The sequence below is a fragment of the Globicephala melas genome, chromosome 3, assembly GCF_963455315.2.
Source record: "Globicephala melas chromosome 3, mGloMel1.2, whole genome shotgun sequence".
In the NCBI taxonomy this organism is placed as follows: Eukaryota; Metazoa; Chordata; class Mammalia; order Artiodactyla; family Delphinidae; genus Globicephala; species Globicephala melas.
Genome location: NC_083316.1, coordinates 49,034,094 through 49,051,807, shown reverse-complemented (window position 1 = coordinate 49,051,807; position 17,714 = coordinate 49,034,094). Strand labels below are relative to the sequence as shown.

General features: G+C 33.9%; 1 protein-coding gene across 4 annotated transcripts in view; it reads right to left on the bottom strand.

Annotated features, from left to right (window-relative positions):
* The window catches only part of IPO11 (importin 11), a 214,953-nt gene that overhangs the window by 90,828 nt on the left and 106,411 nt on the right, over positions 1-17,714 (bottom strand). For all 4 annotated transcript variants that reach the window (XM_060295810.1, XM_060295809.1, XM_060295813.1 and 1 more), the window contains exons 21-24: positions 16,939-17,054; positions 12,333-12,409; positions 6,499-6,578; positions 5,985-6,065 (exon numbers count right to left, since the gene is read on the bottom strand). In XM_060295810.1, the coding sequence (XP_060151793.1) occupies positions 5,985-6,065; positions 6,499-6,578; positions 12,333-12,409; positions 16,939-17,054 (354 nt within the window). The remainder of the gene's footprint in view (positions 1-5,984; positions 6,066-6,498; positions 6,579-12,332; positions 12,410-16,938; positions 17,055-17,714) is intronic.

The following is a 17,714-nucleotide window of genomic DNA, read 5'->3' as shown; positions in this document are numbered from 1 at the left end:
GTATTAGCTATAAATATTACAGAATAAATTATACCTTAAAAATATGCGTGCCATCTTAAATAAGGCTTATCACAGTGAATAAAACCAACATGGCTCACTACTGCTTAATAAGACCATGATAAAAGAGATAATTTCTAAACTCAAGTTGGTATGTATACATATGGATAAATTTCAAATTTAAAAAAAATGTTAAATTTGAGTATTTTTAGAATATAATTGTATTCATCTAGATAACTTGTTCCGAATCACAGAATACATTAAAGCCTATTTTTGCTCTGAAGGCAGGCATACTTGTCTCTCTATCCAATTTTCATAACATTGTAATTTTCTGCTTCAAAACAAAGAAGTTGCTTCCAGATACTGTCAGAAATTAGTATAACAGTGACACTTAGTCAAAAATATATTAAAAATGTGCATACTATATTAAGAAACAGTATCTGAGAGGTATTAAAAAATGGGGAAAAAATGAGCCAATATTAAAAACTATTATAACTTTATTGGAACTCTGAGAATAGGAAAATGCCAAAAATGTTGAGAGTTCTCTCAGCTTTCAAGTACAAGCATAAAAGAACCATTATCCTAAAATATTCTTTTATATAAAAAAAAAAACAAATAATTTTTTCATGATAATTAGTATATTTCTAGTATTTAACATCCATTTAATAAACAATAAAATTCAGTTTCTGGGATTTCAAATCAAATACAGAGGTTTAGCTACAGCAATGTTATATAAAAATACAGTCTTAAACATATGTTATATAATTCAAGTATTTATATCCTATTTATGACCCCCTGGCTAGCATACTTAGAGAGAAACTGGTTTAATGTGTAACGCATGTTAAACGTTACAAATATTTCAATGTATATTTGGATGGTAACTGATTTGTGCTGAATCATTCAATCAAAAAATATTAGGCACAACTGGGGGACAAATAATAACATTACCTTCTCTCAGTTCAAGGAAAAAGGAGAAACAAATAGATTTCCTTCTAGTAAAACTGTAAGGGTAGTGCTGTACATTATATAAATTTGGAATTTTTCATAATAAAATTTTTTAAAAGAGCATGTTATTTTGAAAAGAAAGAAAGAATTTAAAACAATTATTTTTAAAAAGCCAGCTGAGATAACATGGTTCTAGAAAAAGAGTAAAATTCTATCGCTGTGCAAATCATCTACTTAAGTTATAAAAAATTTAACTAATGTACTATTTTAAATAAACATTTATTTACAAAAGATGGTCAAAGGAAGAGTTCCCTGGTGGCCTGTTTTCCCCCAAAGGGAGATTAAATAATTAGATAACTATATAATTAGATTAAAATAGCCAACACTTGTATTAGCTGATTACATGTTAGGCAATGTTACAAGTGCTTTATACATATAAGGTCATATAATCCTCACCACAACCTAAGGAAGTACGTAACATTTTTATTCCCATTTTACAGATGGAAAGTGAGGAGCAGAGATTAACTGGTTCACCTCACACAGCTGTGAAGTAGCAGGGCTAATATTCTAACCCTAGCAGTTTTGCTTAAGTCACCTGCTAAGTTACACTAGGTCTAATTATTTTGTAAGAATATAATTTAAAACAAATAGTAAAAGAAAATAAATATTCTCCTTATGATATATCCTAAAAACTTGCCTCATTTTTCAAATAAATTTCACAATCCCATTCCATATGACTCAGAAAAAGTTGTCTTTCAATAATTACTAATAATATTGCAGAAAAGCAGGAGGAAAAAAACACTTTCAATTCAAATTTTTTCTGGTAGGTGTTTATAAACATAAGAAACAACCTTTTTTCATCACTTAGAATTTATAGATTATAATTTGTCACAGGGATTTCAGATAATATATAGTTACAGATTATTAAAAATCATATAGTACAACATCTTATATAATAAATAAGAGAATTTAAGTCCAAAATGTACTCAAGAATGTATAAGTAACAGAGCTGGGTGTACAAAACCAAGGCACAGGTCAAGGAGAGAACAACATTCCAAATGCGGTTATTATTTACTAAACTTAGGATCATGGAAAAGCTTACAGTCTAGTAAAGGAGAAGAAGATAAAACACACACATATTGAAAAATCTACAAAGGCAACATCAAAATGACACGACAATTTTCTCTCAAATTTCTATCACTCCCACATTGCCAATCAGTTATTCCTCAAACAGAATTAAGTCCAAAGTATCAATTCCTTATATCCCTACTTTCAGAGAAGAAATTACCACCAAGGCAAAAGATGAAGCTGAGATTCTGTAAGACAGATGGAAGTTCCTCAACATAATTATATACTGCCACTATATCAGTTTGGTAAGGGCATAAATGCAATAAAAATTCACAAAAACAGTTTCGCAAACAACATGTCTAATGTTACTTGCTTGTAAGCTTTGGAGCTAGAACACTTTGAAATCAGTACAGGTGAGGATTGATAGACACATGGCGGTAGACTAGGACTCCAGTATCTGGGGTCTTGACAAGCCACACACACAGATTCCTGTTATTACTCCTTCAGAGCCCACAAGCTTCTCAGTAACAAGGGCATACATTCCCATCCTTTACCCCCTACTCTAAAAAAGAAACTGAAGAACCTATGAAATTAAAACCAGAGAGTTCTGCTGTATTTTCACTCTATATTTACCCACTTCTTAGTTTATAACAATATTTTGGATTTAAGTTTCCATTGTGATTTCAAATATAAAACAGCAAATCAGAGAGTGTGAAAAATGTAATATGTTTGATAAACAATCTTTCTGGGAAAAATCAGAATTTACCAAAGTACTTTTTATTTCAACTCTTGTTAAAAGCCTTTACTTTACAAGATTTCTCTTACAAAGTCTAAGACGACATTCTAATATAACTGAAACATTCTTAAATTTTAACCTAAACATCTGTAAGACAGAGTTCATTTTAAAATGAATACTGAGATGAATACTACTCAGTCCCCTCTCCCTCCTCAATAAGTGCAGACGTACTAATCATCCTGTAGTGCTCCTCTGCCTCATAGTGACAGGCATCAGGCAGCTCTGACAATCTTGTCTTTTTATCTGGAAACACCAAGGTCATATGCCAGTTTCTTACTCTCTTCACCTAACATTATATCTACAGCTTCAATCACTACCAGTCTGGCCAGCTCTCTTAAAAAACAAACTCTTGCCCCTTCTACATACGCTCTAGACTTAAAATACCAATCTCCTGTATCATTCTGGCGCCATCTTCCTTTCTATTGGGTCACTTTTACCTACAAAATCTACTCAGATCAGATTTTCCTCACTGCCTCTCCACACACAAAAGCTATCTTTTTATTTTTTAACAGTAAATTCTTGTTATGGATTGACTTGTGCCCTGCCCCCTGCAAAAGATATGCTGAAGTCCTAATCCCAAGTACCTGTGAATGTGACCTTATGTGGAAATAGAGTCTTTGTAGATATAATTAAGTTAAGATGAAGTTATTATGGTAGGCACTTAATCCATTATGACTGGTGCCCTTATGAGAAGAAAAGACAAAGATACAAGGAGAATGTCATGTGACAATCGAGGCAGAGACTGGAGTGACGCATGCATAAGCCAAGGAAGCCAGAAATTGCTGGCCACCACCAGAAGCTAAGAGAAAGGCATGGAACAGATTCTCCCCTAGAGTCTTCAGAGAGAGTATGGCCCTGCCAACATCTTGATTTCAGACCTGTAGTTTCCAGAACTCTGTGAGAGAGATAATCACTATAAATATTATAAATTAGTTCCTGTTGTTTTAAGCCACCCAGGTTGTGATACTTTGTTATGGTAGCCCTAGGAACAAATATAGTTCTTAATAATATAATCATTTTCTCATCACTTTCTAATTTAACACTTCAGTAATCTGGCATATGAACCCCTCCAATTTATAGACACTAAAGGTTTTAAATAACACCATTATCCCCACCTTCAACAAACAATTCTCACAGTATTCTCTCTGTTCTTATTTCTGTTCACTTCTCTGCAGTACTTAACACTGTATTAATCTAATTCACCCCACTAGGATTGCCAGAATTAGCAAATAGAAGTACTATGTTTTATCTGGTAACCCTAACCCTACCAAACATTTAAGACCCAGGTCCCATCTCAACCCTTTCTCCCTGAAAAATGTTCTCTGCAAAATGCTGGGTTAGATGACCACATCTATACTCCCAGAGTAACATAAAGCCAATGGACAGCAATGGCTCACACTAGAAAGTGCTCATGAAAATCACCTAGGGAACTTTTTAAAAAGAAATACCAACATCTTATGTCCTACCCAAATTTTCAAAAAGTTCACCAGGTAATCTGAGATACCTCTAATCCAAAACAACATAACACACTAAATATGGGCTGATTGCTTACATGCCTCCTTCCCCCAAAAGAATGAATTACTCAAGAGCAGAAACTGGTTTTTCTATCATGTATGCCTACCAGAACGCACTGAATACCAGTAACAGGGGTTGGCAAACAATGCCCTTGGGCCAAATCCGAACAACTATATGATTGTGTAAATAAAGCATTTTTGGATACAGCCACAGTCATTAACTTACATACCATCTATGCCTGCTTTCAATCCACAACAAAACATATAAATAGTTGAGACAAAGACTGTAGGGCCCACAAAACCTAAAACATTTACTAGCTGGTCCTTTACAGAAAAAGTTTGCTGACCCCTGACCTATATGGTGAATGACTGGATAATCAACAATGATAGTAAATGCAACCAATTTGAAAATCAAATTAACATGCATATTAACACAGATATCTGGAGCTTTAGAGGTGCATACATGTGTATAATGTCCAAAGAACAGCACATAAAATAGTGTAATGCTTGAATAAGTGCCAACTGATGATTACTCTTATTGGCTATTATGAAAGACTTTACTGCCTGCACAAACTTATACCCACTTAGCCCCCCAAAATGTACTACGGGTTGTTGCTATGATTATTGTGGTTAACACATTTCTTACAATGAAACTCTTTGGGCAAACACTTTTTCATTTCACTGGGAGGAAATCAAATTGTTTTTAGGATCTAAAGCAATGCCATAGTTTTCACACAAAAAAATGCTACTTGGTTAAGCTATAGTAACACTTCACCTAACCAGCTCTCATATCTGACTTAAAACATAGCTAAGAAATTAGAAACAAAAAAGAGATGCTTTTAACAAAGTACACCTCATAAAATCCATACAAAATATGTGTGTGACATACATGTTAAGATATATTTATATATACATTTATATTTAAATATATACATTTGATACTCCTTTATCTTTAATATATAGATATATAAACATACAACTCAGAGACTGTTGGTTCTTAATTATACATAATTATATACAATATATAAAGATAATATATAGTGATTCTATAAAGATATAGTGCATAAAGATTAACTCAGAGCCCATGGGTTCTTTTTTTGTTTGTAAGTTTTTTTTTTAATTCAGGTATAATTGACATATAACACTATATTAGTTTCAGGTATACAATATAATGATTCAACATTGGTTCTTAGTTATACACAGTCCATAAAAACTTGGTACTCTAACTTCTAGAGCCGATCCAAATTAAAAGTACCAAATTATAGTGGGAATATTGTGTCCCAAAAGCAGGCTAACAAACTGGACAGGTGAGAAGTATCAGATGGCACCAGGCTTTGGATCATTTATAAAAGTTTTTAAAGCCTTGCTACACAAAGTGAAGTCTCAGGATGAGGGGGAGCTTTGAGTGGGGTCCCATCAGCAGAAAGTTAGTTAGAAATGTGGAATCTGCATTTTAACAACATCCTCAGGTGATCTATATGCACAATCAAATTTGACACCCCTGGTCCAGAGGTATTAGACCAATTTAATACAGCTGAAAGAAAATATTCTGTCTAGAATTACTCTTCCCCTTCTTGCCCATCATCTAAACCCAAATGAAGGTCTAATTTCACAAAATACAGATGGAAAATGTACAACAATATTCATTAGAAAGATGACAGTACCTTTAGCACTTGAACTTGGCCTTCTGTAGTAATTTCGTTTAGCAGTTCACAAAAGGACTGACATAGACCTACTGCGTATGTCTGAAATTCAATGAAAAGTCAAAATATACATATGAATATATCTGCAATATCAAAAAAGGTATAAAATTAAATTGGGGACTCATAATCTATTTGAGAATTAGATACTAAAGCTCTAAGCATATAAAATTTCAATTAGAACTCTTTAGGAAAAGTTTAAGAAATAAAAATACAGTTTATTGCTATTCTAATTTTTGTAGAAATATAAGGATATATTTACATGTAGAGCATTTTTTATGTTAAATAATATAATTCATGAGACTACATCACATCTGCCCCACAGTAGGCAATGCTTATGACGTTTTTTCCCCCCTTAAAGTAATAAATCAATCTATTAAATTTTGAAAAGGTTTCAAAATAAGACTCCTGATTTCAAATAAGAAACAATCAAAATAATAACTATACAAATTTTTACAATGCAAAAACTACAACATACCTGTAAAAATTCTGTTGATGATAAAAAGATATAACCATTGATGATCTTAAAGCAGGTTCTGAGACTTTCTGAACTTAGTTCTGCCAAAATAATAATTGTTTTAAAAAGAAAAAATTAATTCATTGTTCAAAATCAGTTTAAATGAAGTGACTTATTTAAAGCTAAGTTACATGCCCTTCTTTACAAATCTTTTCTGAATGCTATTCAGATGGCTAGTATATAAATATCTATCTAAAAACTGGCATTAACCTGTAACTTAATGCTTTCCCATATACCTCCCATTAGTTAAAACAACTTAGAAAATACGAAGCTCCCTTTTCTTTCCTTTCAGAAAATAACTACATGATCCAACCTTGCATTTCAAACTAAATTTCTAGTACCAGCATGGCAAACGACATGCAACTGAATCATTTTATCATCATATTTTGGTATCTGCTTAAATGGGTTCACTCAATAAGCATTTACTGAGTGTCTATTGTGCTGGCACTCAACATGCTACCCTACTTACGAAAAGAGTCCCTGTTATATTCCGAAAATTATACTGTGTTTAGATATTCTCAATTCTTGGGCTTTGTTCTTCAAATCCACTCCTCTATGAAAAACCTACACATAAAAAATCTTCTTTAAAATGTTATTACCAGAATAGTATAGGAAAAGGATATTGTTTTTAATTATTCTTTTTCAAGTGCAAAGCAGAAAACTTGTTAAAAACTGAAAATGATCAAATGTTTATGCAGTGTTATTTTACATGTCTTATCACATACAATAATGATACAATAGAACACAGATTACAGATGTATATTAATTATACAGATCAAAACATGACCCCAAAATATCATCTATATCTAAAATCTTTCATTCTGTATTGCTACTATTTTAGAAATCGTATTCACTTGCAATAGGACAGATTAAAAAATGTTTCCTGGCAAAAGTGTAGGCCCTGGGTTCTTACCTAACTCATATCCTAGCAAAGTGACAAGATATTCTATTCAGGTGAGAATTACCCATACACTTTCACAAGAAAATAACAATCCCACTCAAAGCTCAAAATGTGTTTTTAAGGCATTATTTTCTATACTTTAGGAATTTAACATATTAGTTTAAAATGAGAATGTAGAGGGGACAGAAACTAACCAACTTGTTACCATGCTAACAGAAGACATAAAAAGAAATAATAAAGGCTGTCACCTAAATATTTTTCACAACAGAAGTAAGACAAAATCTCAGGATAAAGGGGTAGGCCATTACATTGGATAAAGTTATTCTTATGAACAATTCACATGTCCTTTTCTCCTCAAGGAGCAAGTGCAGTCAACTCTAAACTTGTGCACACTGTTTAACAGACCAACAATAGCAGACTGTTTGGCAACCACCGTTTTGGCAACCACCGTGATAAATAAGGCAGAGGGTCTACATTTAAGTGAGAACTTAGAATGGCTACATTCCAGGTATGTCAGTGAATATAATTTCTCAATCACTGCCATCTAAAATTTTATCAAGATCTATGATGAAGGAGACAATATTTAAGAAAGATTTATTTTAAAAACCATAGTACCAGGACTTCCCTGGTGGCTCAGTGGTTAAGAATCCGCCTGCCAATGCAGGGGACACGGGGTTGAGCCCTGGTCTGGGAAGATCTCACATGCCACGGAGCAACGAAGCCTATGCACCACAACTACTGAGCCTGCGCTCTAGAGCCTACGAGCCACAACTATTGAAGCCTGTGCGCCTAGAGCCCGTGCTCTGCACCAAAAGAAGCCACCGCAATGAGAAGCCCACACACCGCAACGAAGAGTAGCCCCTGCTCACCGCAACTAGAGAAAGCCTGCGTGCAGCAGTGAAGACCCAATGCAGACAAAAATAAATAAATAAATTTATTTAAAAATAAAAACCATAGTACCCATCTCTTCTTACAGATATTTTAAAAGCTATTTCTAGATTAATTTATATAAGCAAATAAGCAATTAGGTCACTTCATACTGTTTTCCATGCCTCCATCATGCAAAGGACTTTTACTAAATTTCCTAAGGCATGCTATCATCAGCAAATATTAAATATCAATAGTAAAAAAAAGTCCTAAAAGTAATAAATTTATCTATTTTAAAGTATATTGAACATTGTTCATTATATCCATGAGTTCCTAGTAAGACTCTGATAAAAAATTATTTTCTGGTCCTAGTATCAGGAAGAGCTGCCCATACAACAGATCTGTATTTATTTTCAGTCCTGTGAATAATTTAATTCAAATGTTCTCAACCATGGGCAATTTTGCCCCCTAGGGGACATCTGGCAATGTCTGGAAACTCTGGTTGTTAAAAACTAGCATCTAGTGGGTTGAGGCTAAAGATGCTATTAAGCTTCCTACAATGCCCTAAACAGTCCCTCACAAGAAAGAATTACATGGCCCAAAATGTCAACAATTTTGAAAATCCCTAACTTAAGTGATCAAGTTTTTCTTTCATAGACAGAGAGCTCTGATTCAAATCTGTAACCCATCAAAGTATCTAGTTATGCTGTGTGCACATATGATTTATATTTATTAGTCTAATTATATTTTATATTCCATTCCTCTCTGTTTTTCTCTATTCTTTGGCTCTTATTTTTAATTTCTACTTTCATGTTACATTTTACTTATTCTTTTTAATCATACTATTTAATGTTTATGTTTGGAAATGAAACTATAGTAGTTTCTTCTTTTATTTCAAATTCTGATAAAATATGAAGGCTAAAATGTGTAAAATAGCCTACACATCATCAAGATGTCAGGTGGGAAAAAGTTCCTTCCAAATTAGAAAAATTTTATTGGTCAAGGAACATTAGCTTGGCACTTACAACAACATGGACAAGAGTCAGTCAGGTGTTCATCTTTTAAGTAATGAGAATACTGAGAAAATTAATACCATAAAAAAGATTTAAAGGATTTTAAAAATAAGCCTTTAGAACTGAATTATTAGAATTAGTTATAGCCAATGGTTCTACTTAAAGTATCTCCAGTTCTACTTACATTTGGGGAGAAGGATATGAAATGAATTTTAGCCTTGGATTTATTCACACTTAATTAACATATCCTAAAAATCATTAACTTAAACACCAATATTGTTGGTTTTATGTGTTTTAAATGAAAATGAGAAACAGCCAGCCAGCAGCTGTATTTCTACTTGGAAAAAATAATAGCTATCATATTCATTAAATAAATATTTAAAAATCACTGATCTAATAGGAAAAAATGTTTTCACCTTTAAGAAAAGTGAGTATTCATTTCGATCTATATTCTTAAAAGATTAAAGTAAATATCCTGGTTATATTTCAAAATAAATTTTAAAGCTCACCTGAAAGAATGTGTATGCAAAAAGCTACATATCAAACAATATTAATTAGTTGTGCAATACTCAAACAAAAATAAAGGTAATACTGATGTCGAGGTATACTAAACATTCACAGATATAATTTGTATACAAAATTTCTTCATATTATTAAGTTAACTAACAAATCCTACAGAGCCAGTGGTTCAGTACTTTTTCTTTTAAAATAGCAATAATGTTGACAGTAATAGTAGTAATACATATAATTACAAAACACTTAAACAGTGCTTTCTATGTACCAGACATTGTTCTAAACACATAAAAGTTCTTATTGATTTAAAGGACTATGCATCAACTACAAAGCTTTCTATGGTAAAACTGTACTTTAGTACCTACCTAAAACTACACTCAAAATAGTGTCATATGGTTATAGGAGGGTTAGTTATGTGCTTTTTTTTCAGTCTCTTCTTCCTGGCTACCAATCTTCTCTCCCACCACACTGTAAAGGCCAGGCAGGATGAATTCGGGGTGGAATACAGAGATGAAGTGAAATCACCTTGTGAAGTTACCCATATGTGAAAATGGCTGAATCCTGTTCATGACTAAGTTGATAATGGGCCTGGTCGAGGTTTCCATTCTCAGGGCAAGTATAAAGAAGCACTGTGGATTACCCAGGATGGTACTATATATGGTCTCCAAGTTAGGTAGACTAGAACTGGATGGCCTTCACTGAGAGTAAAAGAAAGTAAAAGGACTTTGCCTATTCTCTTCCTCTATGGTATCTTAGCTACAAAACTTCCTAGGAGACTAGCAATAAGTGACTGGTCTATTGCCACTGTCTTCATGTTTGAAAATTTCTTCCATAATTTTATGGGGATGCTAGATGATAAAACATCAAATGGCTTTTTATTAGAAAACAGATGGCATCTTGGTATTATCTGAGGTCTAATTTATTCTGAAGAATGAGGTAGAAGAACAACAACAACAAAAAAATCAGAAAACATGAAGGACTAATCACATTATCTATAGCCCCCATGATCATCCAGCAAATGAAGACAGATGTTTTTTATTTTTTTAATAAATTTATTTTATTTATTTTTAATTTTTGGCTGTGTTGAGTCTTCATTGCTACACACGGGCTTTCTCTAGTTGTGGCGAGTGGGGGCTACTCTTCGTTGCAGTGCGCAGGCTTCTCATTGCGGTGGCTTCTCTTGTTGTGGAGCATGGGCTCTAGGCATGCGGGCTTCAGTAGTTGTGGCACATGGGCTCAGTAGTTGTGGCTCGCGGGCTCTAGAGCGCAGGCTCAGTACTTGCGGCGCACGGGCTTAGTTGCTCTACGGCATGTGGTATCTTCCCAGACCAGGGCTCGAACCCGTGTCCCCTGCACTGGCAGGCGGATTCTTAACCACTGCGCCACCAGGGAAGCCCAACAGATGTTTTTTAATCAGCTATAATTATGTTTTAGTCCACACTTGTTGATTTTATCAAAGAATGTGTCTACCTTTCTGGTGCATCATTATACCTCAGTAATACCTTCCCTCTAATAAAACTGCTCACTACAAGTAAGTTCTCAGAAAAAATAATTTTGAGATATTGCCATAATAAGTATGCCTTTTTTCCTAGTTTTTTCCTACATGAATGCCCTCTCCTGACAATATTAATCTATTCAGTCAGTATACCCAAAGTTCTAATGAAGGAATTAAAGATGCTTCATGGGTGAGCCTTAGAAAGTGGGAACTCTGAACGGAATAAATGTAAATAATTTTTACATTTTGTAAATAAACGATTTTTTAAAATGGTAGTAATCTGCAGACTGAAAAAGAAGCAAAGGGCCAGTAAATAGCACCGTATACAATTCTTAAATACTCAATGAGGTTTAAATGTGAATCTGCACTGGTAAAATCGCTCACAAAAATAACCCTGTGAACAAAATATTTTTTGTAAATTTAAGGTATTACATACTTGTGAATGGTAGCTGATATGTAGCAGACAAGTATTGGCTTTCTATGACTAAGTATCATCAGAATACATGTTCAGAAAAGAATCTAACCAGGTATCCATGGTGGCTAACAGAGACTAACAGCCTACTCCTAGCACAGTGGCCAGTTCTCTGGTGTCACATGCCAAAAGTGTTGCTTTAAAACATTAAGCTTCCTGATTTCAAGCTTCTACATAAGCAATACCTCAACAAACAATAAATGATTTTCTAACATTTAATAATCTTTATTTTGGTGGTTCCTTAGCTAAATCAGAAATATGTACAGAGCTCATTTGTTAACAACTGACAGCACAAAATCAATTTTCAATTAACTATAAGTTAAGTAAATTTAGTGTTTGCTCTTTAATACGCAGAAATAACTCTAAAAAGTTATACTGTAGGAAAAAATCTAGGAATTATTAAAACACTACACAACTTATTTCTCAAAATCAAGGGCTTCAGTAAAAATGGAAGGTATGATTTATAGTCACCTATAATGCCCCAAATTATGGTTGCATTCAAAAACAGTGGTAATTTTATGCTTTAATACATACCTAGAAGTGGTGACATATTCTGAAATATACGAAGTAACTCTGGTGTAATACATGGGCTGTTTTCCAAAGTCACTAACCTAGGGAAAAAAAACAGACAATTAAATCACTTTCCATAACCATTAAAGCTATAACTATAAAAAGAACCAAAGATACCCAACTTGACCAGTAATCAAGAAAATATAAATTATAACCAAAACAAGGTACAATTTTACCCCACCAGATCAGCAGAATTTTAAGTGTGACATACCACGTATTGTTAAGGCTATAAAAGTGGGAACTCTTGCATACTGCTAACAACAGTGCAAGTTGATATAATCACTTTGGGAAATAATTATTATCTGGTAATACTGAATATGTACATGTGTATACACCTATGACCTGGCACTATATCTAGGCAGAAATGTGCACAGGGCATAAGGTCTTATACATTTGCTCTAGAAGTCATGCACAAGAATGTTGCATTATTTGAACAAACAAAATGGCAAACGAGTAAATGAATTGTTACAGTCACACCATTAAGCTCTTCACTATGGATGAATCTCCAAACAGGAAGCAAAAAAAGTAAGTTAGAACACATATGATACAACTTATATAAAGTTAAAATATACTGTTTAGAGATACACGTGCATATGTGATTTTAAAAGCATTAAAACACAAGAAAGAAAACCAAGGAATGAAAACAAAAAAATCAGTACAGTGGGTTATCCCTGGCATGGATGCAGGAAGATTCAACAAACATGCCACACCATGGGCTTCACAGACATTCCTATTGTTGTATTTCTTACCCAGAGTATGGAAAATTGATTTTCATTTTATGTAAGTTATAAATAATTATAAACAATATGACCTCATATTATTTTGTGTCTATGAAATACTTCACAAATTTTAAATGACAAAATCAGGTAATCTGGGCAGGATATTACACAGGGAAAACCAGCTACCCCCAAAATGAAGTACTTCCAACATGCACAAGCAATGATGTCTTTGACACCTTAACTTGATCAACAGTAACAGGATTTTACAGAGAAAGACGAATACCATATGATATCACTTATATGTGAAATCTAAAATATGGCACAAATGAACCTATATGCGAACAGAAACAGACTCAGAGACATAGAGAACAGGCTCATGGTTGCCAAGGGGGAGGGGCGTGGGGGAGGGATGGACTGGGAGTCTGGGGTTAGTAGATGCAAACTATTACATACAGAATGGATAAACAACAAGGTGCTACAGGGAACTATATTCAATATCCTGGGATAAACCATAATGGAAAAGAATATAAAAAAGAATGTACATGTGTGTATAACTGAGTCACTTTGGTGTACAGAAGAAATTAACACAACATTGTAAATCAACTATACTTCAATAAAAAATAAATCTAAGAAACAGCAACAGGGGCTTCCCTGGTGGCGCAGTGGTTGAGAGTCCGCCTGCCGATGCAGGGGACACGGGTTCGTGCCCCGGTCCGGGAAGAGCCCACATGCCACAGAGCGGCTGGGCCCGTGAGCCATGGCCGCTGAGCCTGCGCGTCCGGAGCCTGTGCTCCGCAACGGGAGAGGCCACAGCAGTGAGAGGCCTGCGTACCGCAAAAAAAAAAAAAAAAAAACTGAATGGGGTATTTTAATACATCAGGGTCAAGATGAAAAAGCAAAATAATGTGAACTAACAATCTACAAGTTAAAAAGAACAGATATACATGAAAGTCTGCATCTTTGATACTATCATTACTATTTATGTAAATATATTACAAAAATAGATACTATAAGAAGTCACTAAAATTCACATTAAGTTTAAAAAAATTTTACAAGTGGTATGTTATATTTACAATGCAATAAATCCAGGCCTGAACCATATATTTTAATATCAGCAAAAAAATAAACAATGTTGGGTCAAAGAACTCATGAAAAAAAAATCACATAATCAGTCTGAAAAATTTTTCATTGTAAACAAGACCACAAACATCAACTGGTACTGGTAAGCCCTACCAGTTCAAATTTCCATTCCCCAAGATAACTATTTTATACCTTTGTCCCCACAAACCTCTCTCATCTTATAAATACTCCCATTCCAGCCCATGACACTCAAGTGATGACTATACTTCATATTTTGTTGAGAAAACAGAAGCTATTAGATGGAACACCTTCCCATCTCATTCTACTACAATACAGAAACCTATCTTCCTGCCTCGAGTTAAAATGGACGAAATACCCCTGCTGCTATTTAAAGAAAAAAAAAAAAAATCAACTCCTTCCACTTATGCTGAATCCCATCCCTTCTTGCCTCCTTCAATTATCTCACTCTCTTGAGCCTCATCATACCTCTAGATCTTCATTCCCGCACTAGCCAACTGTTAACGCAATTTCAACACCCTCTTCATAGTAAAAACTTTCAAACAAGCTGTCAATGCTCACAGTCTGTACTTACTTAACTCCAATTCATTCTTCAATCTACTCCAATTCTTCCTTCTGTTCTCACTACTCCACTGAAACCCCTCCTATCATCTCCATTCACTTCTCTGTACACCCTTACAAGGACAATCAGCAACATTTGACATAGTTAACCATTCCCTCTTTTAGGAAATATTCTCTCTTGGCTTGGTTTTCCTCCTATATCATCTCTGATGGCTCCTCGTGTGACCTCAGAATGTATTTTCTTCAGGATTCTGCCCTGAGCACAAGGCTCTCTATCTGCCCTTTTCTTCCTAGGCAATCTCACCAATTCTCAGACTTTATAAATCATACACAACATGCTAACCACTTTACAAACAGTATCTCATGCTCACAACAACCACATAAGGTAGAAATCATTTTCCTCATTTTACAGAAGGCTCACAGAAAATGATTACAAACCTAATGCAGTGGTATACGTGGGATTGGCCACCTATATCTGCTTCCAAATACGACTTCTAACCCGTTAAGAAAATTATATTAAGAAGTGTGTACCCTGATTCTCTAAATAATCTTAGCTTTAATAAATTTGATAAATTTTTAAAATGTATCCTAATGATTTAATTTTGTTTACATATAACGAAAGGCTAGGAAAAAAGAAATTACCATTAGTAGAGCAATGCACTTCTCATGCACTGTTCATATAATGCACTGTTCATATAATCCCTAAAAAATTTATATACCTCTCATTAACACATTAATATACTAAATCTGTAATTATATTGATAAGTATATGAGTCTGCCTCTTTATTATAATATTTTTAATCTTTATGATAGATATCATATACATATGGTTACAGAAAAGTATCTGTGTGCCAGAGATTAATGTTTTAATTTGTAATCTAGAGTAGAAGGTGGCAAACTATAGCTCATGGGCCAAACCAATACCCTTTTTCTGTAAGTGATGTTTTACTGGAGCATAGCCGTGTCCATTTGTTTATATATTGTCTATGACTGTTTTGGTGTTGAAACAGCGGAGTTGAAGAGTTGGGACAGAAAGTACATAGCCTGTGAAGCCTAAAATAATTACTATCTGCTCCTTTAGGGAAAAAGTTTGCCAACCTCTGATCTAGAGTAATCCATCCTGTACGAATAAAAATATATGAATATAAGAGGCTCCAACATATGCTAATTTACAATCATTTAAGTCACTTAAGTTCAAACAACATAACCCAGAAAAGAATATGAGAAACACAAATTGCAAATTAATAAGTATCTACCTTAGTTATGTTTTTAAATTGTTCATCTAGTATTCTGATACAGATCATTAATTTTACCATTTGCATCAAAGACAATTTCTTAGAATCAAAAAACTGTTCATTCCTAGACATCCAAGCAAAACTGAAGGAAGGGAGGGAGGAAGGGAAGAAGGGAGGGAAGGAGTGAGGGAGGGAGATACCACAAATGTTTATTTTTTCTGTGGTTACTTTCTATGATTTGCTTTTTTAATTCCAATACTAGGTTTTTAATTAGAACTTTAAAACCTTTCCTGTATTACTAATTACATCTTAAATAAAGATTGGCCCTGAAGAAAACTGCTGCCATCAGTAAGACGAAGAAAAAAGATTTCTAGTCAATGCTCAGTCTGTACTTACTTAACTCCAATTCATTCATTTCACAGTTTGTAGCTCTGAGATGCCACAGAAACAGGGTTTGTTTATTTGTTTTTTACCTCTAAACACTATATACTACTTACTCAGTAAAATAATAAGCCAAGACTAAGTAGCATTAACATTTAGGGCTGAGGTATTCTATCTCAGTACTTACTGGGTAAAGTAGTAAGAGGTTGAAAATACCTCAATATCCCCCAAAACATCTCATTTAACACGCTGGAAGTTTTATGTCAATTTTTAGTTTTGATCAAGATTCCCCATTTTACATTACAAATTCCAAAAGAAATTCAGAAATTCAGCTGAGTTCTTACTGAAACTTCCTGTCTAACTTTGACTATTGTAAGCCTACACTGAGTGACAGCTGCCAAGAAAAGCTGGAGCTACGTATTATGCTACCCAGTTCAGGGAAACTGACTTTATGTTTTTTGTTTTTAAATGCTGAGTTTTTAAGCCCTATTACATGACCTTTGCTTTATTGCCATGAGTAGGGAAGGCCAGGAAAATAAATAAATAAGATCCACGGTATCAAGTTTTTCCTCTTACCATAATTCTAAACCATCTTCCAGAAGATAAACATGTGGAGGCTGGGAAACATCTGTACTCAGTTGAATAACTGGGAGCAGGAAAGGGTACAGGTTCTTGCTGTCTGCTCCTAATCCCTATGGGAAGTATAAATAAAACTTAACATAAGATACTCTAAGGTCCCACCTCCCACCAAAAAATCACCTATCATATTTAAAAGCCCTAAAACCAACTTACAAAAAATCAATCAATCAGATTTTAAAAGAATGGTTCTAATTATAAGCACTACTAAAACAAAATTAGTTCTGTTTACAATTGGAAAAAATATTATTCAATTGCCTAATGGTAGTAAAACCATATACACCAAAGCTGCACACATCTGTTCATTTTAAGAGATTCCTCATATAAATATTTATTTTTCCTTCTCTGACAACTGAAGAGGTGTTAACAATGATGTAGTAAATTCTACAAATTATCTCACCTAAATAAGCTAAAATGAACCCAATCTACATGTTCATCAGTAAGATAATTAAATTATGATACCTTCATATTCTAGAATACTGAGTAGCCATGAAAAAGGATTAGGCATGGAATGAAAACAATCTCAAAAATAATGACAAATTGGGATTAAAAAGAAATGTATATAACAATTCCACATGCCAAACTATTTTTTTAAATAGCTATGTATCTGATATGAAGATACACGCATAAAAATGTTTCTTGGGAGCAAACAGAAAAAACTGTTAACACTAGTTAAATATGGATATTGGAAAAGGATGTTGCAAGAAGGTAAAAGG